The sequence below is a fragment of the Sinocyclocheilus rhinocerous genome, unplaced genomic scaffold (assembly GCF_001515625.1).
Source record: "Sinocyclocheilus rhinocerous isolate Xijiao unplaced genomic scaffold, SAMN03320098_v1.1 scaffold749, whole genome shotgun sequence".
Lineage (NCBI taxonomy): Eukaryota > Metazoa > Chordata > Actinopteri > Cypriniformes > Cyprinidae > Sinocyclocheilus > Sinocyclocheilus rhinocerous.
In genome coordinates this window covers 610,566-624,998 of record NW_015653466.1, presented here as the reverse complement: position 1 = coordinate 624,998, position 14,433 = coordinate 610,566, and the positions used below count along the sequence as shown (strand labels likewise).

Genomic DNA, 14,433 nt, shown 5'->3' with positions numbered 1-14,433 from the left:
AGCCAAAAATACATTGTATTGGTCAAAATTATTGATTTTTATTTTATGCCAAAAATCATTAGGAAATTAAGTAAAGATCATGTTCCATGAAGATATTTTGTAAATTTCCTACCATAAATATATCAAAACTTAATTTTTGATTAGTAATATGCATTGCTAAGGACTTCATTTGGACAACTTTAAAGGCGATTTTCTCAATATTTGGATTTATTTTTTTGCACCCTCAGATTCCAGATTTTCAGATGATGTATAAATCTCAATTTCGAAAAATTGACCCTTATGACTGGTTTTGTGGTTCATGTATTTTAAGTAAAAAGTACTTTGACACTTAATTAGCAGTACATCGTCAACATTCATAGCTAATGTGTTGAACTAAATGAATACACTAAAAGTCACTGGTACCACCTTGAAGTTTGCTTTGAGAAATGCTGTAGTATAAATTGTTTGCAGATTACACATTGTTTGATATTTTGTATCTAATACAATGAAAAGAGTTTGGGGCCACTGCATGTACATATTAGATCCTGTTGTGTGTGATTGCAGGTCAGTTGGAAGCAGCATTGGGGATGTTTTATGCCCCCTGCAGACCCCTCTCAAACACTGTCATACTGGAGTACAGAGACCCCATCAGCAGATACGCCCGCCGATTCTTCCATCACCTGCTCAGGTACACACTTGTCACACACTCTACATAGAGTACACACCACCTCCTGCATGTGATTGAGTCCTCTTTAATTAAAAACAATAGTTAAATAAAAATCAGCAGTCAGTCAGGTGTTTAGAAATGGCTGTGCAATACTTCTGACTTATCTCTTCCAGACACCAGCGGTTTGAAAAAGCCTTCTTGCTGGCTGTAGATATTGGTGCGAGAGATCTATTTATGGTGAGCATGCACTTTCAAACATGCACGAACAATGGCAACAAAACAATACAACGAATATCTCAATCTAGTTCATTTTTCAATAACTTAACAACACATTCGCATGTTCACGGTTCTCTGATGTCAGTTAATGGTCACATGAAATACAGGTAAATACATTATTCAATATTTCATCTTTTTAGTAAGTGTTTTGTTTTAAGTGTTTTTGTTTTGTTTTTAAATTATTTATTTTGATTTGACATTATTGTTTAGTTATTAAATTTTGATCAACTCACAAATCCTCTCCAGTTCCCCTTTAGAAAACCCCCAGGAGTTCATAACATTTTGTACATATGAAAATGTTCAAAACTGCCAGGTAAACTGCAGGCAGAAGCATGTTTTAAATAATTTAAATAATCTAATGAAGTCTTTATAAGTTACCAGTCACAACTGGATGTATTTGAAAACACGTTAATCTTTGATCATTATTATTAAAAAGACTAATTAATTTAATATTGTGACTGAGGTATAAATTAAATTTTTTTTAAATGACTAAAATGAGCTGTAAAATGTGTTGCCATTGTCTATGATTATAGTTTAGTTATGGGTGGGTTATGGGTGCATGCAGAGAGCTTTGAGTTGGCTCTATTTTGGACTGAGAGGCTCTGGGCAGGTGCAGCTCGGGGTTTGAGGCCCCTGGCCATGGCACGTCCCCTCTCTCCTACCATAACAAGAATCCCTGAGACTCCAGAGAGCAACAGTAGCTAAGAGAAAGAGGGAGGGGGTGCGGAAGAAAAAGAGCGAGGGAGTCTGTCTTTCACAGCTCTCGTGGCTGGTACACTATCTTTTCTCTCCCTCTCCTTTCTCACTCCTTTAAATGGTCTTACTTAATTAGCAGTACATCGTCAACATTCATAGCTAATGTGTTGAACTAAATGAATACACTAAAAGTCACTGGTACCACCTTGAAGTTTGCTTTGAGAAATGCTGTAGTATAAATTGTTTGCAGATTACACATTGTTTGATATTTTGTATCTAATACAATGAAAAGAGTTTGGGGCCACTGCATGTACATATTAGATCCTGTTGTGTGTGATTGCAGGTCAGTTGGAAGCAGCATTGGGGATGTTTTATGCCCCCTGCAGACCCCTCTCAAACACTGTCATACTGGAGTACAGAGACCCCATCAGCAGATACGCCCGCCGATTCTTCCATCACCTGCTCAGGTACACACTTGTCACACACTCTACATAGAGTACACACCACCTCCTGCATGTGATTGAGTCCTCTTTAATTAAAAACAATAGTTAAATAAAAATCAGCAGTCAGTCAGGTGTTTAGAAATGGCTGTGCAATACTTCTGACTTATCTCTTCCAGACACCAGCGGTTTGAAAAAGCCTTCTTGCTGGCTGTAGATATTGGTGCGAGAGATCTATTTATGGTGAGCATGCACTTTCAAACATGCACGAACAATGGCAACAAAACAATACAACGAATATCTCAATCTAGTTCATTTTTCAATAACTTAACAACACATTCGCATGTTCACGGTTCTCTGATGTCAGTTAATGGTCACATGAAATACAGGTAAATACATTATTCAATATTTCATCTTTTTAGTAAGTGTTTTGTTTTAAGTGTTTTTGTTTTGTTTTTAAATTATTTATTTTGATTTGACATTATTGTTTAGTTATTAAATTTTGATCAACTCACAAATCCTCTCCAGTTCCCCTTTAGAAAACCCCCAGGAGTTCATAACATTTTGTACATATGAAAATGTTCAAAACTGCCAGGTAAACTGCAGGCAGAAGCATGTTTTAAATAATTTAAATAATCTAATGAAGTCTTTATAAGTTACCAGTCACAACTGGATGTATTTGCAAACACGTTAATCTTTGATCATTATTATTAAAAAGACTAATTAATTTAATATTGTGACTGAGGTATAAATTAATTTTTTTTTAAATGACTAAAATGAGCTGTAAAATGTGTTGCCATTGTCTATGATTATAGTTTAGTTATGGGTGGGTTATGGGTGCATGCAGAGAGCTTTGAGTTGGCTCTATTTTGGACTGAGAGGCTCTGGGCAGGTGCAGCTCGGGGTTTGAGGCCCCTGGCCATGGCACGTCCCCTCTCTCCTACCATAACAAGAATCCCTGAGACTCCAGAGAGCAACAGTAGCTAAGAGAAAGAGGGAGGGGGTGTGGAAGAAAAAGAGCGAGGGAGTCTGTCTTTCACAGCTCTCGTGGCCGGTTCACTATCTTTTCTCTCCCTCTCCTTTCTCACTCCTTTAAATGGTCTTGTGTGTGTGACCCCTTTTCTAGGCCTCCTCTCTCCATGCCCGAGTGACACCTTCCCTATTAGCGTTCACACCGGCCGCTGTCTCTCTCTTTCTCTCTGTCCTTTTTTCATGCAGTTCCTCTCTCTCCCTCCTTCTTTCACGCTGATCGCTCTCGTTCCAATTCATTCCCCACTAAGTGCTGCTGCTGAGGGCCCCAATTGAAAAGGTGGAGCTCGAGCCACACAAGCCTGAAAGGGCAGAGAAGAGAGAGAGGGAGGGAGGGAGGGAGAGAGAAAGGCAAAGGAAACCTGGATCTGTTATTCTTGGGACATGCACTGGGAAAACGAAAAAGAGGAAGGATGAGAGAGACGAAAGTGGCAAATTATGAATGGCCCATGAATATCAGTCCTTGTGAATCAACAAAGAGCAGACAGAGAGGGAGCTAAAGGCAGAGAAACAGAGAGAGGGAGCTAAAGGCAGAGAAACAGAGAGAGGGAGCTAAAGGCAGAGAAACAGAGAGAGGGAGCTAAAGGCAGTGGCGTTTCACCCCGCGGTTTTGGCTCTTGGCTAATTAGCCACAGAAGTTAAATTAAACCACCCACAGGAGAGAGGGAGAGAAAGAAAGCAAGAGAACGAGCGGGGGTCCTTGCTCCATCTGATCTGGTCCCCTCCATGTCACAAAGGTCAGCTGAAACAAAACGGATGGAGCCCCATGTAAGAGCCCCCAGTATGAGCCAGGCTCGAGTCTCCATTGTCTCCGAACCAACAATGGAGCACCGAAAGAATTTCTCTTTCTTTTCTTTTGTAAGAAGCCTTTTGTGAAGTGAAGCACTTTGGTGTTGGAAGAAATTGGAGGGGTCGGAGTCACCCAAAGGGGTAGAGAGGAAGGGAGAGGGAGGGCAGGGTTGCCCCTCCACTCGTTCGCTGGAGTGTTATGCATAATTGTAATGTTCTATACTTGTAATTATCCTCTGATGTGAACCCTGATAGCGTCTGCGCTAATTCGTTTAGCCGTATTTCGCTGACTTTTCTCGTTCCTGTGCTTTTTTTTTTTTTGATCTGCCGATTAATTAATTAGATCATAATTGTGATCATATGCTTGCTTTGTTGGTTAATGGGGCATGTGTTTGCTGGAAACAGAGGGGGCCAGTGTTAATATCAACGATTAGACATGATGTGCGGCACTGAGCTGATATTGGCTGGTTTCTGTGTTGAGATGGATAATGAACTTTGTAAGACCCTCTCACGTATCTGATAAACACCTTCCTCAAACACTCACGTGGATTACAGGTGTGATCCTCCAGAATTGTCTTTGCACGTGTGTGAGTGTAAATGCGCAATTGTGCGTGTAACGGTTCTCTCTCTTGCTCTGCTCCACTGGTCCATGTTAATTTTAAACTCTTTTCTGACGTCGAGCGAATATCAAGTGTCATCGCTGGACCAGCTGTTTATCCTGTCTCCATATGCCTCTCCAGTCAAAAATAACACTAAAAGGCCGTTTATCCACATTTGAGCTCTTAAAGCTCTTAAATAAATAAGATTAGACCCGATTCTGTGTCCTGTGTAAGCTGTGGTGAATAAGAGCTATAATATCTGATTTATGTAGAGAATTATTGTCATCCCTCTTAGACGTCTGGATTCACTCGCTTTTTCTCCGTCTGTCTCTCTGTTTCTTGGCCTTCCTCTCTTTTTCAATCTGTCTGTCTTTGTGGCTCAGAAAGCATTATGTTCTGCTAAGCTGAAACAGAGGTCTTCAGATGCAATGCGAATATCCAGTGTTTTTGGCTCCCTTTCGTTTTCCCTTTTGATTCTCGGCCTTTACCAAAAACATGATGCCCTTAGAATGCTCTCTCTATCTCCGTTGTTGCATCTGATTTTTCCTCTTACACTTGGGGGTTACAGAAATGTAGACTTTCTTAAAATACACAACCGCTCTTATGAACTGGTTCTTTTTAATGAATCACTCAAAAAGATTCATGAAACAGTCTCAAATTCCAATGTGAGTTAGGGATTTGAATCAGATTCACTGAATCGTTTAGAGATATTAGTTTGCAGTTGACTCAGTAAATCAGGAATCAATTTTCAGTTATGTCCAATTCAAACTGGGCAGAGAATTAAATATACGTATTCACAACAGAGTGGTATTCTAAAAAACATGGAAATATTTAAAAAAAAATATTGGTCATTGTTTAGCATAATGAGCAGCGTTTGTACTTTTTAATTGATTGGAAGATAAACTTTGTTTGGGAATAAAACTGAGGTTTAATCTCAAACTCAATATTTGAGTTTTTTTTTCAAAGAGGTACAAATATTATTCCATCATTATTGAGTGATTCTGTATTTTGTCAAGTAAAAAGGCATTCGGCTCCTAAATGTTAATTTAGACTTTTTTTAAGGTCTGGTGGCCTGTGATTGTTTTGTTTAAAAAGAAGAATCATTGTTTGAATCGTGAGGTTATTGGCTCTCATCCCTGAGCCTGTGAAGAGCTAAATCAAGTCCTGTTTGATGTTTGTAAGTCACTCTTATCCCCCTCCCCTCATTTGATCAGACTTGCAGAGGCCGGTTGACAATACAGGCATTAGTGCTCTGCAGGTCTGACTGTGCTGCATTCACCCTCCCTGCATCTCGCTGCAGCTCTGACTGATGTCCCTGAAGCGGAAGGATGGGTTTAGCGTTTAAACGGACAGAAAGAGAGAGGATCTTATTAGTTCAGAGTCAGCACTGAGCTCCTCTCCCAACTTTCACTTTAATTTACCCATGAATGGGCACCTCCAAGATAGTCAAATGTAGTCTGTCAATTACATTATTATAAGTTTTTCCACCATGTCTGAACATCTGAGGATCTTCTCTACTGATACATAAGGATATTCTGTTCACGGAGAAAGTTTTGTACCGCATGACTGTACTGAAAACATACATACATACATTTGATTTTGTTTTGTTTTGTTTTACTTTTTTTTTGTTACACTCCTGGAACTGATTTATGAACTATTACTAGGCTGCAATAGTTTTTTTTTTTGTTATTAATGAATGCAATTTTTTGTCAACATATTTTAACATATTTGCTTTTTCCCCATTTTGTGAAAGCAGTAAGACTTTCTATAGTGAATTTACCACTTTGTTGGTAGGCCTCTCTCTTTAGATTATTCTGGAATTAACTACTTGTTAAACCTATTTAATGATTTTTAAAAAGACTTTTAGTTTAATACACCAAAGATTTCTGTCAGTAAAGCACATCTGGTGTCATTATTCACACATAGAAGTTCTCTGAGCAGTCGGATGTGCTTTATCTTTGTTGTACATCTCAATCCGGCATCCATTTTGGTGGGACTAATGGTGTGTGACATTTAAAAACATGTTTGCGGGTTAATGGAGGTCTCCTGACTGCATGAGGCCCTAAAATAGATATATTATAGTCTATTCTCTGGGATGAGAGGGCTCATATTTAAGAGAGAGAAAGAGCAAGAGCGAGTTCTCACAACCACCTGCTCGTAATGACAATAGTTGAAACTATTCCGACATGAAGAGCATCGCTCCTGCTTTTTAAAAGATGACACATGCCTTTCCCCACATCTTTGTGCTTTTTGAAACCAGTATGATTGCATCCGGTCAGAGTTCAGGGAGAAAGAGAAAAGGAGGGAGGACAACATAAAGGCGATTGAACAAATGAGCAAGACTGATTTTTTGAAAGTTTGATACTTTTATGTTTTTTTCCCCCCTCTGAAACTTCAAACAGATTATTTAATCTATTCTCTCTCGCTCTTTTTCACCTGCAGCCTCTCTTTGCACCTTCTCTCTCTTTGAGCAGAGCGCAAAAATGAAAAAGGGAAAAAACTGAAGTATTGTCATGTGAGCTGAGATTAATTTTAGATTGCTCTGCTGTTCTGCTTTACCTTCAAAGGACCTCCATTACGTGGCAGCAGATAAGGGTGAGGTGGTGTTAGCTGCTGTAGCCAAGAAGAAGGCTAATGAAATAGACGCAGAGGCACAAACATTGGCACCAGGTGAGAGAATCATTCACATAATGTTAGTTACAATAAAATGCTCCAAAATCTCCTATTGGAGTGTGATTAATGTTTATAAGTGCAAAATGATCACTCATAAACTCTCATCTGCATGTTTTCATTTACTCTTTTAGAAAAATTCAAATAAATGCTGCAAGGTAAAATTACCTTGGTCACCAAATGGAATTTCAAAAATATTGATTTCAAACAATTGTTTTCCCAACCACATTCCCTTCGTCTTCCATTTTGTGGACAAACATAATAAGCTGTGATGGGTTCAATTATTTTGACAGAGAAAAATGATTTCTTTCAACTTTGAAATTGTCCGGTTTTTCCATCTACAGTCATTGCATGTGGCATGTCACAGAAGAATTTACTCTTGCTCCAAGTTCAAAAAACGTGTACACTGTTAGTTTCATTCAGTCTTTCATGATATGACGTAAGGCACATGTGACCCCGGCGGTGGCACCACTGGGAAATTTAAAAAAGTCATTAGGTTTCGTAATTTTTAATCCCATATGTAATTATATTTGACTATTTTAAGTTTTTTTTTTTGGAGCTCTGTGTGCAGATATAGAGAGAGTTTGATTAATTCACGTTGTTAATTGGCTGAATAGGACTGGTTTAAAGTGCATTGACCTCAGCTCTGATATTCTGTTTCCTGCTGACCTGATGAGGATGTCCTACGAGCTGTTCATCAGTGATGTTCAACATACATTTCCTCTGCCAGCAGGATGGGCATACATTCAAATGAAAGAAGGCCGTAGAAAGAAAAAAGCGAGAGGGGGATAAGGGACGGACAGAAGTGGTTCAGCTAACAGGTGTACAGATGAGACAAGGGGAGGTATTTAGCTTGTAATAAGGGGGTGAAAACGTGAGGGTGTGTGTGTTTCCCACCCTGTCTGCCCATAAGCCTCTTAATTATGTCCTTGATGATTTCCCTGCTCTCTCACCCCGAGCAGACCTTAGCCTTGGAAGGAAGTGCTTAAGAGTGCGAATGTGAAAGGAACAGATGGGCAAAATAGTGTGTTTGGGGGCATTTTACCGCTGTTAATAGTTAAAATGTTGCAATTATAAGTCATTGCCTGAGATTTTTTTTTAAAGTGCAAGATACCCCTTTTCTCTCTTTTTCTTTTCTGTCAACTCTGTACGTTTTCGGGGTCAATAGCTTCTTTCAGGTGCTGATATGTTTGTGTGCAGGGATTATTCTGGAATAGAGGAATATTTAGAGGAAATTCTGTAGGGCAGTGTGCAGGATCATAAATAGGGAATGAGCGCGGTAGGATTCAGCATTGTGCTGTGCATTAAAAAGACAAGGTGTCTTGTTTACATTTGGCCAGCCTGGAGCAAATGTTTCACACTGTCAGCCAACCATGACTCTAAAGGATACACACACACACACCAGAAATTCAAAAGTGACTTAATATTCACACATTACATGGCCATTCTCATAAATAAAACAAAGCTCAAAGTGTAAAACAGCTTTAAAGGGTATTGATCTGCTGTAGCTGCTTCTGGATGATTATTAACTGACAGTTTAGCAATGTTGTCCATGTAGTCTCTTAAACCAATATACTAAATGTAATCAAATTAATTACATTATACACTGATTCATTAGTTAATCGCAAATAATTTCGAGTATTAACCAAAATTGGATTTTCAAGTCAGTTTTGTTGATTTATTTCCATATCATTTGACGCAAGCCAGTCACTAGCCTACAATTCACAGCAATATTCTGCAGTTGAGTCTGTCTGTCTGCACTATTTTAATATATAAAAACTATGTAAAATTTTAATATATATATATATTTTTTTTATTATTAAATATTGTGAAATAACTTTTCTATTTTAATATACAGTATGTTCAAATTTAATTTATTCCTGTGATCCTTCAGAAATCATTCTGATATGATGATCTGGTGCTCAAGTAACATTTATTATTATTTAAATGTTGAAAACAGTTGCTGCTTAATATTTTTGTGAAAACAGTTGTACATTTTCTTTCAGCATTTATTTGAAATAGAAATCTTTAATATGATCAATGTCTTCTACTGTCACTTTTATTTCATGCACCCTTGATGAATAAAAGTATTAATTTCTTAAAAAATATATACATACACACACACACACACATATATATATATATATATATATATATATATATATAATGTTATATATTATATACATTTTATATAAATAAAAAATCATTATTTTTAAACGGCTCTATCACTCCAAGGGTCAGGGAGCATGATTAAATTAAATTAAAGATAAAATTTTCCTATAACTGTTTATACTCAATGAATGAATTAAATGAACAGCCCTAATCACTGAAATGTATTTTTCCTTACTTTTCTTTCCCATTTTTCTGAATCTCCCTGCATAGATTTTATGAAGTGTCTCTCTCTCTGTCTGTCTGTCTTTCCATCTTTCCACCATTGCTTTGTTGTCACAGAAGAGAATCAGTGTTCACTGTCTCATTGAGGAGTGTGTTGATTTGGTGAGAGAGCCAATTATAAAGGAGGACTCTGAGAAGAGCGTATGAGAGGGATCATGTTAAAGCTCACGAGACGCAGACACACACACACTGCTGTGCTGTAGGGTGTTCCCCGAGATCAAGTCTCACTTAGTGTCTCTTGTTATATGTAACCCTCACTGTCTCTGTCTGGGAGAGTCGTGTACAAGACGCCCATGTATTACACAATATGTCATGTTCTGTCTCTTGCGCTCTTTCTCTGCTTCATACAGAAGAGCTTCTACATTTTTCTACATGTTAAACTGTTTCCCTCGGGGCATGATGGGATTTTGTGTGTGATTTTCAGATGAGTGTCAGTCAGCGTACGAAGGACAGAGTAGAGTCCAACTACCATCAACCATCAGTGAGAGGCATGTTCACGACCCCAATCACTGGAGCACTGCATCAAGGTGTGTGTTTTTTTTTTTTTATTATTCATTATTCATATTTAGATCAAATTGTTAGCTGATGTATTAGAAATGCAACAAACTGGTCTGTCTTGCAGCATTTATGAGGGTGAATTTCTTAAAGGGATAGTTCACCCAAAAATTAAAATTCTGTCATTACTTACTCACCTTCATATCATTGCCAACCATATGGTTTTATTTTTTCTGTGGAGCACAGAAGTAGACTTTTTTGGAGAATCTTCATGCATCTTGATAAAAGTGATAGTTCGGGTCCTTCATTATGATTGGCTGAGATGTGTTTAAGGCAGTTGTAAAATACTCTATAAACACACATCTGTGACCTCATTACATCACTATTACTGCTCCTTTGTGTCTGTGTGTTGCTGTGTCTTTGGTGCTTGGCAACCATTCTTCTGGACATTACTGAAGAATAAATTATTATTTGTTATTAGTAAACCATGGCTTCTTGAGGCTTATTGTTTTTTTATTGTGAAATTTAAGTCATTATTTGTTGATAATCTTGAGAACCGCCTTGACTGGAGCATAGACTCTGTAAGCTGAACTTGAGAACCGTTTAAGAACGAATTGCTCAGTTTGATTTGTGAATTGGATAAACAGGTTCATAGAAAAGAACGACTCTTTCAGATATTGCACTGATCCATTTGTCAAGTTCAATCATTCAGTGATTAACAACATAAATTTCGGTCTGTTCCTCACACAAGATTATCATATGGCTTCAGAAGAATTGGAACATAGTGTGTAATTTTTGTGCACTACTATTATGGGACTTTGTTTGGCCCTTTTGTAGATTGACAGTAGTAGTAACTTCTGTCATTATATGGAAAATAGCTATGTGAAGATTCTTTAAAATATCTCACTTTGTGTTGCATGGGGGGGAAATCAACAGCATACAGCAGGCACTGGGATACAGCTTTGAGGGACGTAAATAATGACTGAATTCATTCTTGGGTGAACTATCCTTTTAAATTCATGTCAAACATTTAGTAGCCTACATAAGTGGAATATTTTGAGCAAACACCCATACTAACTCTTCTAGTATGTGTAGTTCACCCAAGTTTGGCCTGGACCATTACAGTGAGTGTGTACAGTGGGGAAGATATTTATTTGATCCTCTGCTGATTTTGTAAGTTTGCCCACTTAAAAAGAAATTAAGGGTCTGTAATTTTTATAGTTACTTTTTTTTTTTCACTCACTGAAATGCAAATCAATTTCTAACCTTTATATAATGTGTTTTTTCTGGATTTTTTGGTTGATATTCTGTCTCTATCCGTAAAAATAAACCTACCATAAAAATTACGGACCCTTCATTTATTTGTAAGTGGGCAAACTTACAAAATCAGCAGTAATAAATATTTCCCCACTGTAGAGTGAATGTGTGTGTGTGTGTGTGTTACATGAGGGTTGTCTTGTTGTCTTATCCTCTCTCTGCTTCCATTGCTGTTGATGGAGGGACCATTGACTTTATGCTGACTCTTTTTCTTTCTGTCCCACTTAAGCTCCCTCAATCTCCTTCAAATCCTCCCTCTCCCATCAGCCAGTTCCGAGCGGACGGCCCAAAGAGGATGGGGTGGGATTAAAGGGTTTTTAAAACATAAAATAAGGAGTTTTGGGTAATTTGGCAGCCTGAATCCCAGTTTTCAGGCCTGTACTGCTACATGGCCGCATACAAGACATCAGAGGGTGATGCTTCCACCCAGATAAATAGCAGTCGAGAGCGAGAGCGGAAATCCTCTTCTCATTTTTCACTTTTTGTGTTTGTTTTTTGTTTTTTTATTCTATTTAACCAGACTAATCTGGTCTCCGATGAAGTTTTATTGTTTCTTATGCCGAGCCAATAAGGCTTAGAGACACCGATTCGAGCTTCATGCCTGCGTTGTGCTGGCAAAGAAAAAAAAGATCGGGAGAGTGAGCGAGAGGAGTACAATGACTTGGTGGCATCATTGTCAGTTGTACTAAATCCAGCACTGCGCAGGGAGAGAGGCAAAGATGCGGATATCTGGAAAACATCCCGACACACATCTGTTGATGTATCCTTTCATTCTCGCACACACACACACACACACAGCGCACTCGGAGAGATGCGTTCCAGCTCTTGGACTCGTGACACTTTTTGCATCTGTGCATGCATAGCGATGTGTATGTGTTTGTTCGCTTGTTTGTATGGTGTGGGCTGTGCCCCGTAGGCCTCATTTTCTCCTCCTCCCTCGATTCCTTGTAAGCGCCATGCATCACTAAAGGAAATGGAAAAAAGCACAGAAATTGGCCATCGCCAGTCGCCACAGAAAACATAAATTGCACAGCCCACAATACGACTGATAACATTCACGCCGTCTTACATGTTTTCTGGATTTGACGGCATGCCGCACAGTGGCAGCGTGTTTTTTGGAATACCCATGAATCCCCAGGAAAGGCCTGACTCCCACACGTAGCTTCACCCTGTTGAGGGTCGGGCCTGATGTGTGAAAGAGATCCAGGTCTGTCTGCTGTGAATGCTAATACACATTGCTATTAGTGTGAACAGGATAGTAATGCTGGATCCTGTGAAGCATTCATACCTCCATCTTTCTGAATGCAGACGACCAGAATATTTCCATATAGCATTCAGGGTTAGCAGTGCACATGTAAAACTGCTCTTGAGTCTGACTGTATGGGGTAAGAGAGATTTCTTTAGTCAGACATGTATGAAAAACATGATTATAGTCATTTTTGTCTGCAATAGGGCTGGAGAAACGTCAACCTCTGAGGTTACAGATGACTTCTCGAACACCCTCACAAGTCATCGCACCTGGCCTTGGAAACACACAGGTGTGTTCTTTTGAATACAAGTCCGCTTGAGTAAATACAGTTCTCAAAGTAGATACAAAAGTAACAGGGTTGAATGACTACTTTGTACTCAGTATTTGGATCAAGGTGCACAGCTTGTTTTTCACATTGAGCTTTATGGTTATAATTTATATTGACTTTGTGTTTTACACAGAGCTCTACTGCTGTAGATTATTCCCTCATTAATGCCCTGAGAATGATATCTTCCCTTCTGTTTTGCCCTCTCAAAAATAGGTTCAAGTTGACTGCCTTTTTTCTGCTTGTATTGTACTTAGCTAATCATCCTAAAACATGAATGTTTTATTCTTTTCTGTCCACAGAATAATTAAACTTTTTCCCATACATATTTATTGGACAGTACAGACTGTAGGCTATTACAGACATTTACATCAGAATTTTAATACATGCATAATCCTGAATGCTAATGGCACAGTCATAATTTACCATGGAGAAACCCTCCTCCAGTTGAGCTGCAGAGGATGCTTGAACTCAACACTTCCACCCACTCGTACATACAGTACATTTACACAAGATTACTGAGTGATTGGCGCTCATCTGATCACCTGATTCAGGTGTGGATGCAGAAAGGTGGCGCTGTGACATGCAAAGCAGATGGGTTGAAGTAGATCTTGAAATGTTTTAAGACACTTTTTAAGACACTATGTGATTTTCACTTGTTAAGTAAGTTTTTCTTAATGTTTTTCTCTCTTTAGAAATCAACCTTGTTGACCGGAACACCCAGGTAATGATTTAAATTTCTATGGTATATTGCTTACTTTAAAATGATACACTGTGGTGTTAAGTTTTTGTATGAGCAACATTTACTGTTCTATAATTGATGCATGTAGACAAATCAGTTCTGCCAGGTATGATATCTAAAACTGAGCAGAATTTTTCTGTGAAAAGTAGTACTTCATGTTTATTATATATATCTTTGTCATGTTTTCACTTCTAAAAAACTTCATGATTGTATTAAATGAAATATTTAATATCTATTACTGCAGTTGTTGCTGATAGTTGTAATAATTATATTCATATTTTGTGACTTTTAGGTGTCTGAGGAGGGGAAACTGAAAGTTATTCATTTTGGTTTAGTGTAAATAGACATATTTTGTACAATTAATAGGTTTTAGTATTTTTTTATTTATTTTTTTTCAATAGAATACTTTTTTTTACTGAAAGAAACAGTGTAACAGATTAAATGTGCTTAAACTATAAAAACTACTTTTAAATAAAACATATTTTTGCAATTCTTTTGATTCGGTTTTGATTACTTTTTTAGTTTGATGCACAGTGTTTGTTAAAGAATTTTATGTCACATAATTTGTCACACTCTATCTTGGAAAAGGGGTTGTAAAATCCTGTTTATGGCCAGTACTACACAGTCTCGTTGAGTGAAAACATTTTCTAACCTACTTTTCCACGGTTCTATCTTTTTCTGTTACATATATTGCCTAACCACTCTGGCTTGTGCCAGTCACTATCAGACTATCAAAATGGATGTTTGAGAGTCTGTGCAAATAGGT

At 38.0% G+C, this 14,433-nt stretch overlaps 1 protein-coding gene across 1 annotated transcript in view; it reads left to right on the top strand.

Annotated features, from left to right (window-relative positions):
* The window catches only part of LOC107715972 (WD repeat-containing and planar cell polarity effector protein fritz homolog), a 59,907-nt gene extending 45,801 nt beyond the window's left edge, over positions 1 to 14,106 (top strand). Inside the window, exons 12-18 of the mRNA XM_016522253.1 lie at positions 544 to 667; positions 820 to 883; positions 7,043 to 7,145; positions 9,964 to 10,066; positions 12,804 to 12,889; positions 13,621 to 13,649; positions 13,960 to 14,106. Coding sequence (XP_016377739.1) covers positions 544 to 667; positions 820 to 883; positions 7,043 to 7,145; positions 9,964 to 10,066; positions 12,804 to 12,889; positions 13,621 to 13,649; positions 13,960 to 14,007 — 557 coding nt within the window. The 3' untranslated portion in view covers positions 14,008 to 14,106. The remainder of the gene's footprint in view (positions 1 to 543; positions 668 to 819; positions 884 to 7,042; positions 7,146 to 9,963; positions 10,067 to 12,803; positions 12,890 to 13,620; positions 13,650 to 13,959) is intronic.
* Positions 14,107 to 14,433: the final 327 nt, after the last annotated feature.